At 37.7% G+C, this 17066-nt stretch overlaps 1 protein-coding gene across 2 annotated transcripts; it reads right to left on the bottom strand.

Moving 5' to 3' along the window:
• Positions 1-726: 726 nt before the first annotated feature.
• On the bottom strand, positions 727-17066 carry LOC133454523 (rab9 effector protein with kelch motifs-like). 2 transcript variants are annotated; one of them, XM_061733246.1, is made up of 8 exons: positions 16729-17066; positions 15238-15392; positions 6275-6430; positions 5155-5319; positions 3759-3908; positions 1334-1483; positions 1132-1247; positions 728-1089 (listed from the first exon to the last, which is right to left on the bottom strand). In XM_061733246.1, exons 1-8 carry the CDS (start codon positions 16779-16781, stop codon positions 991-993), a joined length of 1044 nt encoding a protein of 347 aa, XP_061589230.1. In that variant the 5' UTR covers positions 16782-17066; the 3' UTR covers positions 728-990. The 2 variants fall into 2 exon arrangements, with proteins under 2 accessions (XP_061589229.1, XP_061589230.1); XM_061733245.1 differs by having other exon boundaries at positions 727-1247.

The raw sequence follows: 17066 nt of genomic DNA, 5'->3' as shown, positions 1-17066 counted from the left end.
TGATGCAAACTTCAAGATAATGATTTCAATGAGGCAAAATAACAAGCTTTTTCTCTCAAATATGTTGTTATAATCATTTTTTTCAGATGTACTGTAATTATTTTCTGTATAAAAATTGAATTTGGTGTTCAAAAAGTCTTTCTTCAAACTTGAGTCTTGAAAAAGAGGGTCGTCTTATAATCGGGACAATACGGTATTTAAAACACTAATATGAACAGCCACAAAAGAAATGAAATCCTGGTAAAAAAAACAACCTTAATTGAGCATTAATAATAAGTAATAAGTATAATAAGTGCAAAGGCAGAAAAGTGGGTGGTTAGAAGCGTTTATTGACGTATTTACAGATGTGTTTTTGATCATTAAACCTCTGGAAAGACATTTAACAAACATTTGATGCAAACTGTTACTTCTGATGTATTCATTTATTTTGGAATCTAAGAAAGATATTCATATTTAAATGTATTAACATTCTTATCGTCTTTTATGAGGTAATTCATTTCTTTTCCAACTCTTTTTAAGTATAAAACTGTGTCAGAACAATGCACTGCAAAAACTCACAATCTTACCAGGAATATTAGTCTTATTTCTAGTTAAAATGTCTCATTTTTAGTCAAAAAAAAAATCCCATTACACTTAAAACAAGAGTCATCACTGAAAAAAACAAACATTTTCTCCTGTTTGAGTAGATTTTTCTACTTATTTCAAGATTTTACTTCGAACAGGCATAAAAAAAGAGGAAAAAAGAGGAAAAAAAGAGAAAAAGAGGAAAAGAGAGAAAAAAAGAGGAAAAAAAAGGACATGGCAGATTTTTCTACTTATTTCAAGTGAAAATTTACTTGAAACAGGTGAAAATTGTCAAATAAGTTATTTTTATGGTAATGAGTCTTGTTTTAAATGTAATGAGATCTTTTTTGACTAAAAATGAGACATTTTAACTAGAAATAAGACCAATATTCCTGGTAAGATGTTGAGTTTTTGCAGTGTTTCCCATCACTTCACAACAGTCACGACACAGTCGTGGTGAACGTTCCCCCGGGTGTCCATCCCCCCGAACACGAAGGCCAGATGCCTCGTCTCCGTCTGCGAGGCCTCGGGGCGGCCGGCCCGGGTCTCTGTCTCCGTCTCCGAGGCCTCGGCCCGGGTCTCCGTCTCTCCACTCGGCCTCCAGGGCACCAGGCACATGGAGTGGTCCAGCCGGCTCGCCGGCAGCGCTCCCGTAAACCTGAGCAGGACCCAGATGTTTGTGTCTGGAACAGAAGGTTTAAAGTGACAGATCAGTCAGAGGTTTCACTGACCTATAAATCAAGTGGATAAGTGATTTAAAAACAAGTACCAGGGTCAAATCTGTACATGAGGTTGGCGGCCCCGTCTGTCGTCATCCCCCCAAAGATATAGATGTGTTTGTCCTTCACCACGGCCGCATGGGAGGCCACGCCGGGGGGGACGTCTCCTCTGGTCTGGACTTTCCTCCACTTCATCGTTCCTTCAAATACAGTTTTATACATAAGGGGCGGCAGTAGCTCAGGTGGTAGAGCGGGTCGTCCAATGATCCGAAGGTCGGCGGTTCGAATCCCGCTCTGTCCCAGTTTGCTGTCGTAGTGTCCTTGGGCAAGACACCTTACCCAGCTTGCCCTGTGTGAATGTGTTTGAATGTGTATGAATGTTGGTGGTGGTCGGAGGGGCCGTTAGGCGCGATATGGCAGCCACGCTTCCGTCAGTCTGCCCCAGGGCAGCTGTGGCTACAAACGTAGTTTACCACCACTGGAGAGAATGTGTATGAATGAATAATGATCTCTGTAAAGCGCTCTGGGTGCCTAGAAGGGCGCTATATAAATCCAAGTCATTATTATTATTATAATATGCATATTATGTTGTAGAGCAGGGGTGTCAAACTCATTTCTCTTGGCGGGACGGATTTGACCAATTTTTTTTCTCGCTCAAAATAACAAAAACGGTGCGAAAAATCTTTTTTTTTTACTATTGTTATCTAATCCAATATCAGTTAAGTTAATTTTAAAGGAAATATGCACTTTGTTTACACTCTAATTATGTAAAATATATTTCTTCAGGATCTTTTCTTGAAATTTCTCGTTTTTTTTCAAATTATGTAAGATACTTTTAATATCATTTTACAAAGATAAACAGAAACAAGTATGTTTTTTTTATAGGAAATTTAATTAAAAGCTAAATCTTTCTTATTACATCCGAGAGTGTTTCTTTGTGATTTAGAGATTTTTCCAGTACAATTAAGTATTTATTTTTAAAAATTGGCGCGGATATTTACGCCAGTGTGGAGAAAAGGTCAGCACTTCTTTAACTGTTTTACTTTGTCACTATCCTCGTATTCAAAACTGAAATTCTCCAAATAAATATCTTCTATCATCTTTTTAGCAGTGACATTTGTCCTGCGAAAACATATAATAGTAGTCAGTTAATAAAAATAAACGACCGTCTAAAATCAGCAAATGTATTCTGGAAAACAAAAAAAAATGTCAAACTGCTCTCTTTGTGGAATAACGATGGATTTGTAGAAGAAATATATTATCGGAAATGCTGCGATTCATGGCAATTATTTATGCCTTTTTAGTAAATTAACATTTCGTTTTTTTGCGTTGGAAACTTCTCGGGGGCCAAACATTTGACACCCCTGGTGTAAATTATACAGGTTTATACATAATATACTGTAAATTATAGAACATTCCTGACAAACACTTGTTTAAATATTTACAAATACGCAGCATTGTTCAATCACTTATCAAAGCAAATCAAATCCAACTTGTGTTATCTGAATACACAATTAAAGGGAAGATCAGTGAGTTTTATAATATTTTATTTGTCATCTTTCCAAACTTTAGTGACGATAATGGAAGGAGTTGGGGATGATCTTTAAAGAAAATACTTGGTTAAATATATGTGAAAAAATACATTTTCCATTTACTAGTAATACAATTAAAGAAGCTAATTTTAAATGTATTCACAAACTGTATTTAACTCAAATTAAAATGCAAAAAAATGTCAAAGGATATCTCTTCAAAATGTCCAAGATGTAAAAGAACCGATGGAACATTTGAGCATTTGTTTGGGGAATGTGATCTTTTAATAAGTTTCTGGAAATCAATTCATTCCTTCACACAATCAGTTTTAGAAATTAATTTGAGTTTAGATCCAGTTTGTATTTATTAAATGATATTTATTAAATTTATTAAATGATTCACTGGATCTTCAGTTAGACATTATATTAATTATGATCACATACTTTTACTTTGGAAAGATGATTCCCCTCCAACTTTCAAGTTCTTTTTGGATCAAATGTCAGTTTTTTTACCATTGGAAAAATTAACTTTGGAAAAATACAACATTGGTCAAATCTTCCGTCCGTCCGTCCGTCCGTCCCTCCCTCCCTCCCTCCCTCCCTCCCTCCCTCCCTCCCTCCCTCCCTCCCTCCCTCCCTCCCTCCCTCCCTCCCTCCCTCCCTTCCTTCCTTCCTTCCTTCCTTCCTTCCTTCCTTCCTTCCTTCCTTCCTTCCTTCCTTCCTTCCTTCCTTCCTTCCTTCCTTCCTTCCTTCCTTCCTTCCTTCCTTCCTTCCTTCCTTCCTTCCTTCTTCCCCTGGGTAATTATGGGGATAGGAATGTGGGTCAGATAGAAATTGTGAATGTGAGAATGTGAATAGTTAAAGTTATTTATAAATAAATCCAGGTTAATCATCTTTCATCCTGGTCTTCATATCTTTCATCATGTATCCTGATTTAAAGTCTTACTGGAGTCGAGAGAGTGCATGTCGTTGAAGAACTTGTCTCCCGTCATTCCTCCGTGGACGTAGATCCTGGAGCCGACGGCGGCGACGACGTGTCCCTGTCGGGCGGCCGGCCGCCGGCCCTGGGTGGCCGGCTGGGACCAGGAGGAGGAGGCTGGAACAAAGTTTAGTTTAGTTTAGTTTAGTCTAGTCTAGTGTGTGTGTGTGTATGTGTATGTGCATGTGTGTGTATATATATATATATATATATATATATATATATATATATATATATATATATATATATATATATATATGTATGTATGTTTGTATGTATGTAAATTGAGTAAATTGATGAGTAAATGAGTACATTTTCTCTGCATGGACCTCTTAAAGTTTTAGTTGAATACCTGCTATAAAGTGTTAATATTTAACGGGCCCCGGGCCGCTCTGTACTGAAAAAATTGGGCCCCAAGTTCAGAAAGGTTAAGAACCCCTGGTTTAGGTAAATCATTGATGTTTATCAAAAACAACAATGGACACAAAAAGGACCTTGTGGAACTTTGAGAACATCCCGCTGTGACAATTTATCATTAAAAATTACATTTCTGTTGTGCAAATAGTTTTCAACCCATTGCAAAACTCTATTTTAAAACCATAACAAGACATTTTTGATAATAAAATTCCATTATTAACTGTGTCAAAAGCTTTTGATAAATCTAAGAAAATTCCTAAAGCATATTAATTTTTCTTTCAAATCTTTTCTCTAAGATGCAAGAGAGCCATAAAGGTAGAACGATTGTTTTCTAAAACCATATTGATGCTCATACAAAATGCTTTTGGCATCGAGATGCTTCAGAAAATTCTGATAAATACCAACCTCTCAAGTATCTTTAAAAAGTAAGGGAGAATTGATATAGGACAATAATTTGAAAATACAGATGGATCATCAGCTTTAAACAGTGGGAGGACCCTGGCAAGTTTTACATCTTGTGAGATAATACCAGATTCAAGTGATGAAGAAAAAATACACGTTAAAGGAAAAATAATTGTAGGTGCGACTTTTTTGATGAGATAGGCTGTAATTTCATCATGGCCAGCAGAAGAAGTTTTAAGGTTCTTAATAATATCAAGTTCCTCCGAAGGCTTTATTGGTCTATCGATCGTATTTTGAATATTCTCTTTTCGGGGGGACCTGGAGGGAGGGCGGTGGCCAGGAGTGCGAGGGCCCGATCAACGAGGGCCCGATCAACGCTGCTTGCAGCTTTAATTTTGATTCTAATTCCGGTTAGAGCGCCCCGAGCGGTGGAAGAAAAATCCACAGAATAGCTGCATCTTTGTATAAGCTGCATGGTTGAAAACCTATGAAGAAAGTAGCGGCTTATAGTCCAGAAAATACGGTAATTAACTGAGTAACAAACCGGTATCAAAGACGTGCAGCCTGGAGTCCTGGACCGGAGCAGCTCCAGCTTCCCCCCCGGAGAAGACGTACAGTCGGTCCCCGACGCCGGCGGAGGAGGAGTGGTAGGTCCGGGGGCTGGGGGGGGTCCCTGTGGCCGCCACCGTCCTCCAGCGGGGCTCCGTGTCTGACACACACAAGGCTGTTATTAGCAGGGGTGAAAGTAAGCCGGTACGATCCGGTACTCCGTACCACCAAAAGATTCAGTGCCGGTACGCAGAACCGGGAAAAAACACACAAATTGCTGACAATAATCTTCACATACAGCAGGGCTCGAACCCTCGACCTCTCACACCAAAGACAGCGACGTTACCGCTCAGCCATGACTCAGCTCCGCCTTTTTGGCTGACTGAATGAGGAGAGACGAACATAGCGATATAATCTATCTGAGTCCCAAACTGAAATAAAAACGGTCCAAATCATCCCCCCTGGAATAAAAACGGTCCAAATCATCCCCCCTGTAAAACTGCCATCCCTCCTTTCCATTCCTTATGTCATTTCATCAATGAATGTGGTTTTACTGCTATTTCAACATTTACAGTCATCACCAGAAAATAACACCAGAAAAATAACTTATTTGACAATTTTCACCTGTTTCAAGTAAATTTTCACTTGAAATAAGTAGAAAAATCTGCCAGTGGGACAAAATTTATCTCGTCATTACAAGCAAAAAAATCTTGTTCCACTGGCAGATTTTTCTACTTATTTTAAGTGAAAATCTACTTGAAACAGGTGAAAATTGTTGTTTTTTCCAGTGATGAGTCTTGTTTTAAGTGTAATGAGATATTTTTACTAAAATGAGACATTTTAACTAGAAATAAGACAAATATTCTTGTTAAGATTGTGAGTTTTTGCAGTGATCCATGTTACTTATCCTGTGAAGGACAGAGTCATATTGATAAGTTCAGAAAAGTGTTTTTTATTATTGTGTTTTGATGTATTTGATGTAAGCCCAGTGGATATTTAAAGCTTACAGAAGGCTGCATTTAACTGCTGCTATGTCATTCCTGCAGTATTTCTGCAGCTGTTTTGGTCACTGCTATTATTTGTAATATATTATATTATTATTAGTACTGATTTACCGGTCATGTGTAGTTCCTGGATGCAGTTGCGGTTGCTCGTCTGCTGGGCTCCTCCGAACACCCAGAGACTCTGGGGCCGGCTCTCGGGGACGAAGCTGCAGTGCTCGTACCGGGCCGTCAAACCCCCGCACGCTAACCGGACCCACTCATGGTTGTCTGGGAAAAACAACCACAAAAACAAACATATTCATTTAAAAGAAACACTGTAACAAGTCTATGACAAATGACACGATGAGCAGGATTACGTTACTTCCTCCCCCGAGCTGTTGATGAATCTCATCAGTCACAGTCTCAGAGTAATCAATCACTGTGTAATAATAATAATAATTAAAGCTGCAAGCAGTGATGAACTTATTTTAAGTGAGAATCTACTTGAAACAGGTGAAAATTGACTTTTGACTTTTTTCACAAAATTTTGACTTTTTTTTTGACATTTCAACTTTTTTCTCTACATTTCGACTTTTTTCACAAAATTTTGACTTTTTTTCTTGACATTTTGACTTTTTTCACAAAATTTCGACCTTTTTTCTCAACATTTCGGCTTTTTTCTCGACATTTTGACACTGGAAGATTTTTCTACTTATTTCAAGTGAAAATTTACTTGAAACAGGTGAAAATCGTCAAATAACAAGTTATTTTTCCAGTGATGAGTCTTCTTGTTTTAAGTGTAATGAGATTTTTTTTACTAAAAATGAGAAATTTTAACTAGAAATAAGACTAATATTCTTGTTAAGATTTGGAGTTTTTGCAGTGTAATAAAGGGCAAATATTACCAACACATATGTGTTCAGGATTAAACCTTGGGATATTACAATATCTACCTTTAGGAGCAAAACACAGTAAATAACCTTCTAGCAGCGCCTGGTGGAATAATCTCTAGCAGTGTAATGAATTACCCAGATTAATGACGTAGGAGTGTGTGTTTTACCAGATTAATGACGTAGGAGTGTGTGTTTTACCAGATTAATGACGTAGGAGTGTGTGTTTTACCCAGATTAATGACATAGGAGTGTGTGTTTTACCAGATTAATGACGTAGGAGTGTGTGTTTTACCAGATTAATGACGTAGGAGTGTGTGTTTTACCAGATTAATGACGTAGGAGTGTGTGTTTTACCAGATTAATGACGTAGGAGTGTGTGTTTTACCAGATTAATGACGTAGGAGTGTGTGTTTTACCAGATTAATGACGTAGGAGTGTGTGTTTTACCAGATTAATGACGTAGGAGTGTGTGTTTTACCAGATTAATGACGTAGGAGTGTGTGTTTTACCAGATTAATGACGTAGGAGTGTGTGTTTTACCAGATTAATGACGTAGGAGTGTGTGTTTTACCAGATTAATGACGTAGGAGTGTGTGTTTTACCCAGATTAATGACGTAGGAGTGTGTGTTTTACCAGATTAATGACGTAGGAGTGTGTTTTACCAGATTAATGACGTAGGAGTGTGTGTTTTACCAGATTAATGACGTAGGAGTGTGTGTTTTACCCAGATTAATGACGTAGGAGTGTGTGTTTTACCAGATTAATGACGTAGGAGTGTGTGTTTTACCAGATTAATGACGTAGGAGTGTGTGTTTTACCAGATTAATGACGTAGGAGTGTGTGTTTTACCAGATTAATGACGTAGGAGTGTGTGTTTTACCAGATTAATGACGTAGGAGTGTTTTACCAGATTAATGACGTAGGAGTGTGTGTTTTACCCAGATTAATGACGTAGGAGTGTGTGTTTTACCAGATTAATGACGTAGGAGTGTGTGTTTTACCAGATTAATGACGTAGGAGTGAGTGTTTTACCAGATTAATGACGTAGGAGTGTGTGTTTTACCAGATTAATGACGTAGGAGTGTGTGTTTTACCAGATTAATGACGTAGGAGTGTGTGTTTTACCAGATTAATGACGTAGGAGTGTGTGTTTTACCAGATTAATGACGTAGGAGTGTTTTACCAGATTAATGACGTAGGAGTGTGTGTTTTACCAGATTAATGACGTACGAGTGTGTGTTTTACCAGATTAATGACGTACGAGTGTGTGTTTTACCAGATTAATGACGTAGGAGTGTGTGTTTTACCAGATTAATGACGTAGGAGTGTGTGTTTTACCAGATTAATGACGTAGGAGTGTGTGTTTTACCAGATTAATGACGTAGGAGTGTGTGTTTTACCCAGATTAATGACGTAGGAGTGTGTGTTTTACCCAGATTAATGACGTAGGAGTGTGTGTTTTACCAGATTAATGACGTAGGAGTGTGTGTTTTACCAGATTAATGACGTAGGAGTGTGTGTTTTACCAGATTAATGACGTAGGAGTGTGTGTTTTACCAGATTAATGACGTAGGAGTGTGTGTTTTACCAGATTAATGACGTAGGAGTGTGTGTTTTACCAGATTAATGACGTAGGAGTGTGTGTTTTACCAGATTAATGACGTAGGAGTGTGTGTTTTACCAGATTAATGACGTAGGAGTGTGTGTTTTACCAGATTAATGACGTAGGAGTGTGTGTTTTACCAGATTAATGACGTAGGAGTGTGTGTTTTACCAGATTAATGACGTAGGAGTGTGTGTTTTACCAGATTAATGACGTAGGAGTGTGTGTTTTACCAGATTAATGACGTAGGAGTGTGTGTTTTACCAGATTAATGACGTAGGAGTATGTGTTTTACCAGATTAATGACGTAGGAGTATGTGTTTTACCAGATTAATGACGTAGGAGTGTGTGTTTTACCAGATTAATGACGTAGGAGTGTGTGTTTTACCAGAATAATGACGTAGGAGTGTGTGTTTTACCAGATTAATGACGTAGGAGTGTGTGTTTTACCAGATTAATGACGTAGGAGTGTTTTACCAGATTAATGACGTAGGAGTGTGTGTTTTACCCAGATTAATGACGTAGGAGTGAGTGTTTTACCAGATTAATGACGTAGGAGTGTGTGTTTTACCAGATTAATGATGTAGGAGTGTGTGTTTTACCAGATTAATGACGTAGGAGTGTGTGTTTTACCAGATTAATGACGTAGGAGTGTGTGTTTTACCCAGATTAATGACGTAGGAGTGTGTGTTTTACCAGATTAATGACGTAGGAGTGTGTGTTTTACCAGATTAATGACGTAGGAGTGTGTGTTTTACCCAGATTAATGACGTAGGAGTGTGTGTTTTACCCAGATTAATGACGTAGGAGTGTGTGTTTTACCAGATTAATGACGTAGGAGTGTGTGTTTTACCAGATTAATGACGTAGGAGTGTGTGTTTTACCAGATTAATGACGTAGGAGTGTGTGTTTTACCCAGATTAATGACATAGGAGTGTGTGTTTTACCAGATTAATGACGTAGGAGTGTGTGTTTTACCCAGATTAATGACATAGGAGTGTGTGTTTTACCAGATTAATGACGTAGGAGTGTGTGTTTTACCAGATTAATGACGTAGGAGTGTGTGTTTTACCAGATTAATGACGTAGGAGTGTGTGTTTTACCAGATTAATGACGTAGGAGTGAGTGTTTTACCAGATTAATGACGTAGGAGTGTGTGTTTTACCCAGATTAATGACGTAGGAGTGTGTGTTTTACCAGATTAATGACGTAGGAGTGTGTGTTTTACCAGATTAATGACGTAGGAGTGTGTGTTTTACCAGATTAATGACGTAGGAGTGTGTGTTTTACCCAGATTAATGACGTAGGAGTGTTTTACCAGATTAATGACGTAGGAGTGTGTGTTTTACCAGATTAATGACGTAGGAGTGTGTGTTTTACCAGATTAATGACGTAGGAGTGTGTGTTTTACCAGATTAATGACGTAGGAGTGTTTTACCAGATTAATGACGTAGGAGTGTTTTACCAGATTAATGACGTAGGAGTGTGTTTTACCAGATTAATGACGTAGGAGTGTGTGTTTTACCAGATTAATGACGTAGGAGTGTGTGTTTTACCAGATTAATGACGTAGGAGTGTGTGTTTTACCAGATTAATGACGTAGGAGTGTGTGTTTTACCAGATTAATGACGTAGGAGTGTGTGTTTTACCAGATTAATGACGTAGGAGTGTGTGTTTTACCAGATTAATGACGTAGGAGTGTGTGTTTTACCAGATTAATGACGTAGGAGTGTGTGTTTTACCAGATTAATGACGTAGGAGTGTGTGTTTTACCAGATTAATGACGTAGGAGTGTGTGTTTTACCCAGATTAATGACGTAGGAGTGTGTGTTTTACCAGATTAATGACGTAGGAGTGTGTGTTTTACCCAGATTAATGACGTAGGAGTGTGTGTTTTACCCAGATTAATGACGTAGGAGTGTGTGTTTTACCAGATTAATGACGTAGGAGTGTGTGTTTTACCAGATTAATGACGTAGGAGTGTGTGTTTTACATAGATTAATGACGTAGGAGTGTGTGTTTTACCAGATTAATGACGTAGGAGTGTGTGTTTTACCAGATTAATGACGTAGGAGTGTGTGTTTTACCAGATTAATGACGTAGGAGTGTGTGTTTTACCCAGATTAATGACGTAGGAGTGTGTGTTTTACCCAGATTAATGACGTAGGAGTGTGTGTTTTACCCAGATTAATGACGTAGGAGTGTGTGTTTTACCAGATTAATGACGTAGGAGTGTGTGTTTTACCAGATTAATGACGTAGGAGTGTGTGTTTTACATAGATTAATGACGTAGGAGTGTGTGTTTTACCAGATTAATGACGTAGGAGTGTGTGTTTTACCAGATTAATGACGTAGGAGTGTGTGTTTTACCAGATTAATGACGTAGGAGTGTGTGTTTTACCAGATTAATGACGTAGGAGTGTGTGTTTTACCAGATTAATGACGTAGGAGTGTGTGTTTTACCAGATTAATGACGTAGGAGTGTGTGTTTTACCAGATTAATGACGTAGGAGTGTGTGTTTTACCAGATTAATGACGTAGGAGTGTGTGTTTTACCAGATTAATGACGTAGGAGTGTGTGTTTTACCCAGATTAATGACGTAGGAGTGTGTGTTTTACCCAGATTAATGACGTAGGAGTGTGTGTTTTACCAGATTAATGACGTAGGAGTGTTTTACCCAGATTAATGACGTAGGAGTGTGTGTTTTACCAGATTAATGACGTAGGAGTGTGTGTTTTACCAGATTAATGACGTAGGAGTGTGTGTTTTACCCAGATTAATGACGTAGGAGTGTGTGTTTTACCAGATTAATGACGTAGGAGTGTGTGTTTTACCAGATTAATGACGTAGGAGTGTGTGTTTTACCAGATTAATGACGTAGGAGTGTTTTACCAGATTAATGACGTAGGAGTGTGTGTTTTACCCAGATTAATGACGTAGGAGTGTGTGTTTTACCAGATTAATGACGTAGGAGTGTGTGTTTTACCAGATTAATGACGTAGGAGTGTGTGTTTTACCAGATTAATGACGTAGGAGTGTGTGTTTTACCAGATTAATGACGTAGGAGTGTGTGTTTTACCAGATTAATGACGTAGGAGTGTGTGTTTTACCAGATTAATGACGTAGGAGTGTGTGTTTTACCAGATTAATGACGTAGGAGTGTGTGTTTTACCAGATTAATGACGTAGGAGTGTGTGTTTTACCAGATTAATGAAGTAGGAGTGTTTTACCAGATTAATGACGTAGGAGTGTGTTTTACCAGATTAATGACGTAGGAGTGTGTGTTTTACCCAGATTAATGACGTAGGAGTGTGTGTTTTACCCAGATTAATGACGTAGGAGTGTGTGTTTTACCAGATTAATGACGTAGGAGTGTGTGTTTTACCAGATCAATGACGTAGGAGTGTGTGTTTTACCAGATTAATGACGTAGGAGTGTTTTACCAGATTAATGACGTAGGAGTGTGTGTTTTACCCAGATTAATGACGTAGGAGTGTGTGTTTTACCCAGATTAATGACGTAGGAGTGTGTGTTTTACCAGATTAATGACGTAGGAGTGTGTGTTTTACCAGATTAATGACGTAGGAGTGTGTGTTTTACCAGATTAATGACGTTGGAGTGTGTGTTTTACCAGATTAATGACGTAGGAGTGTGTGTTTTACCAGATTAATGACGTAGGAGTGTGTGTTTTACCAGATTAATGACGTAGGAGTGTGTGTTTTACCAGATTAATGACGTAGGAGTGTGTGTTTTACCAGATTAATGACGTAGGAGTGTGTGTTTTACCAGATTAATGACGTAGGAGTGTGTGTTTTACCAGATTAATGACGTAGGAGTGTTTTACCAGATTAATGACGTAGGAGTGTGTGTTTTACCCAGATTAATGACGTAGGAGTGTGTGTTTTACCAGATTAATGATGTAGGAGTGTGTGTTTTACCAGATTAATGACGTAGGAGTGTGTGTTTTACCCAGATTAATGACGTAGGAGTGTGTGTTTTACCAGATTAATGACGTAGGAGTGTGTGTTTTACCCAGATTAATGACGTAGGAGTGTGTGTTTTACCAGATTAATGATGTAGGAGTGTGTGTTTTACCAGATTAATGACGTAGGAGTGTGTGTTTTACCCAGATTAATGACGTAGGAGTGTGTGTTTTACCAGATTAATGACGTAGGAGTGTGTGTTTTACCAGATTAATGACGTAGGAGTGTGTGTTTTACCAGATTAATGACGTAGGAGTGTGTGTTTTACCAGATTAATGACGTAGGAGTGTGTGTTTTACCAGATTAATGACGTAGGAGTGTGTGTTTTACCAGATTAATGACGTAGGAGTGTGTGTTTTACCAGATTAATGACGTAGGAGTGTGTGTTTTACCCAGATTAATGACGTAGGAGTGTGTGTTTTACCAGATTAATGACGTAGGAGTGTGTGTTTTACCAGATTAATGACGTAGGAGTGTGTGTTTTACCCAGATTAATGACGTAGGAGTGTGTGTTTTACCAGATTAATGACGTAGGAGTGTGTGTTTTACCCAGATTAATGACGTAGGAGTGTGTGTTTTACCAGATTAATGACGTAGGAGTGTGTGTTTTACCAGATTAATGATGTAGGAGTGTGTGTTTTACCAGATTAATGACGTAGGAGTGTGTGTTTTACCAGATTAATGATGTAGGAGTGTGTGTTTTACCAGATTAATGACGTAGGAGTGTGTGTTTTACCAGATTAATGACGTAGGAGTGTGTGTTTTACCAGATTAATGACGTAGGAGTGTGTGTTTTACCAGATTAATGACGTAGGAGTGTGTGTTTTACCAGATTAATGACGTAGGAGTGTGTGTTTTACCCAGATTAATGACGTAGGAGTGTGTGTTTTACCAGATTAATGACGTAGGAGTGTGTGTTTTACCAGATTAATGACGTAGGAGTGTTTTACCAGATTAATGACGTAGGAGTGTGTGTTTTACCCAGATTAATGACGTAGGAGTGTGTGTTTTACCAGATTAATGACGTAGGAGTGTGTGTTTTACCAGATTAATGACGTAGGAGTGTTTTACCAGATTAATGACGTAGGAGTGTGTGTTTTACCCAGATTAATGACGTAGGAGTGTGTGTTTTACCAGATTAATGACGTAGGAGTGTGTGTTTTACCAGATTAATGACGTAGGAGTGTGTGTTTTACCAGATTAATGACGTAGGAGTGTGTGTTTTACCAGATTAATGACGTAGGAGTGTTTTACCAGATTAATGACGTAGGAGTGTGTGTTTTACCAGATTAATGACGTAGGAGTGTGTGTTTTACCCAGATTAATGACGTAGGAGTGTGTGTTTTACCAGATTAATGACGTAGGAGTGTGTGTTTTACCAGATTAATGACGTAGGAGTGTGTGTTTTACCAGATTAATGACGTAGGAGTGTGTGTTTTACCAGATTAATGACGTAGGAGTGTTTTACCAGATTAATGACGTAGGAGTGTGTGTTTTACCAGATTAATGACGTAGGAGTGTGTGTTTTACCAGATTAATGACGTAGGAGTGTGTGTTTTACCAGATTAATGACGTAGGAGTGTGTGTTTTACCAGATTAATGACGTAGGAGTGTGTGTTTTACCAGATTAATGACGTAGGAGTGTGTGTTTTACCCAGATTAATGACGTAGGAGTGTGTGTTTTACCCAGATTAATGACGTAGGAGTGTGTGTTTTACCAGATTAATGACGTAGGAGTGTGTGTTTTACCAGATTAATGACGTAGGAGTGTTTTACCAGATTAATGACGTAGGAGTGTGTGTTTTACCAGATTAATGACGTAGGAGTGTGTGTTTTACCAGATTAATGACGTAGGAGTGTGTTTTACCAGATTAATGACGTAGGAGTGTGTGTTTTACCAGATTAATGACGTAGGAGTGTGTGTTTTACCAGATTAATGACGTAGGAGTGTGTGTTTTACCAGATTAATGACGTAGGAGTGTGTGTTTTACCAGATTAATGACGTAGGAGTGTGTGTTTTACCAGATTAATGACGTAGGAGTGTGTGTTTTACCAGATTAATGACGTAGGAGTGTGTGTTTTACCAGATTAATGACGTAGGAGTGTGTGTTTTACCAGATTAATGACGTAGGAGTGAGTGTTTTACCAGATTAATGACGTAGGAGTGTGTGTTTTACCCAGATTAATGACGTAGGAGTGTGTGTTTTACCAGATTAATGACGTAGGAGTGTGTGTTTTACCAGATTAATGACGTAGGAGTGTGTGTTTTACCAGATTAATGACGTAGGAGTGTGTGTTTTACCAGATTAATGACGTAGGAGTGAGTGTTTTACCAGATTAATGACGTAGGAGTGTGTGTTTTACCAGATTAATGACGTAGGAGTGTGTGTTTTACCAGATTAATGACGTAGGAGTGTGTGTTTTACCAGATTAATGACGTAGGAGTGTGTGTTTTACCCAGATTAATGACGTAGGAGTGTGTGTTTTATCAGATTAATGACGTAGGAGTGTGTGTTTTACCCAGATTAATGACGTAGGAGTGTGTGTTTTACCAGATTAATGACGTAGGAGTGTGTGTTTTACCAGATTAATGATGTAGGAGTGTGTGTTTTACCCAGATTAATGACGTAGGAGTGGGAGAAGCTGCCGCTGGGGTCGGCCCCCCCGACCACCAGGATCCGTCCTCGTCCTCCCTCCTGGGAGGGCAGGAAGGTGCAGGTGTGGCCCACACTCTCACCTGGGCCGTTCCCAGCCGGGACCACCGCGTACCTGTATTACATGATCGGTAAAAATGTTATTACAATATCCGTCAGGATATTTTATTACATTATTGGGGAAGTTATTACATCATTGGGTTTTATTACATTTTCGATTGAGTTAAGTGCAAATTTTATTACATTTTCAGGAAATTATTACATTTTCAGGAAATTATTACATTATAGTGAAATTATTACATTATAGGGTGAAATTATTACATTATAGGAAATTATTACATTATAGGAAATTATTACATTATAGGGTGAAATTATTACATTATAGGAAATCATTACATCATAGTGTGAAATCATTACATTATGGGGTGAAATTATTACATTATAGGAAATTATTACATTATAGGAAATTATTACATCATAGTGTGAAATCATTACATTATAGGGTGAAATTATTACACTATAGGGTGAAATTATTACATTATAGGGTGAAATTATTACATTATAGGAAAATTATTACATTATAGGAAAATTATTACATTATAGGAAATTATTACATTATAGGAAAATTATTACATTATAGGGTGAAATCATTACATTATTGGGTGAAATCATTACATTATAGGAAATTATTACATTATAGGGAAATAATTACATTATAGGAAAATTATTACATTATAGGGTGAAATTATTACATTATAGGAAATCATTACATCATAGTGTGAAATCATTACACTATAGTGTGAAATCATTACACTATAGTGTGAAATCATTACACTATAGTGTGAAATCATTACACTATAGTGTGAAATCATTACATTATAGGGTGAAATTATTACATTATAGGGTGAAATTATTACATTATAGGGTGAAATTATTACATTATAGGGTGAAATTATTACATTATAGGGTGAAATTATTACATTATAGGGTGAAATTATTACATTATACGACAATTATTACATTATAGGAAATCATTACATTATAGGAAATCATTACATTATAGGGTGAAATTATTACATTATAGGAAAATTATTACATTATAGGAAATTATTACATTATAGGGAAATTATTACATTATAGGAAAATGATTACATTATAGGAAAATGATTACATTATAGGGTGAAATTATTACATTGGAGGGGGAAATTATTACATTATAGGGTGAAATCATTAAAATATAGGAAATTATTACATTATAGGGAGAAATTATTACATTATAGGGTGGAATTATTACATTATAGGGTGAAATTATTACATTATAGGAAATTATTACATTATAGGGAGCTACAGGCAGCTTTTTTGATAGGGTAGCAAAGATCGACGGCCAGACGCTTCTATCTGTTTATGCGGCGGGAGCATTTCTCGACGGGGCAGCAGAAACCGACACTCACCAAACCGCGTCCCGCGGTTCGTCCAGCGGCTCCAGCACCGGGAGAAGCTCCATGTCTGCCGGGGACCGTTAGCGTTTCCTCCGGGATAAAACTGGCAGTAATAACGCACTTCCGGCCCGGGTCATTTGTTACAAACACATAAATCCCAGTAACGACCAGATTGTAAACGACAGACTAAAAACACACACAAAAAAACTGCGGATATTTACATAACTGCTTTTTTCTTTTAAATAACAAGCGTCAAACCGATTGTAAAATACCGTAAAAAAGTTCATTGGGAGAGTTTCTGAATGAAAAGCATCATTATTAGTTTTTAACATGTGCTTCCTCTTCCTCCA

Source organism: Cololabis saira, chromosome 11 (assembly GCF_033807715.1).
Source record: "Cololabis saira isolate AMF1-May2022 chromosome 11, fColSai1.1, whole genome shotgun sequence".
NCBI classification, from domain to species: domain Eukaryota; kingdom Metazoa; phylum Chordata; class Actinopteri; order Beloniformes; family Belonidae; genus Cololabis; species Cololabis saira.
This window is presented reverse-complemented; position numbering and strand designations above follow the sequence as displayed.

Coding starts and splice junctions, on each gene's coding strand:
- LOC133454523 (XM_061733245.1), bottom strand. CDS start 16,781: ATGGAGCTTCTCCCGGTGCTGGAGCCGCTGGACGAACCGCGGGACGCG. Junction 6,431..15,237: donor CTCCTACGTCATTAATCTGG/GTAAAACACACA, acceptor TGTTTTTCCCAG/ACAACCATGAGTGGGTCCGG. Junction 5,320..6,274: donor CCAGGAACTACACATGACCG/GTAAATCAGTAC, acceptor TGTGTGTGTCAG/ACACGGAGCCCCGCTGGAGG.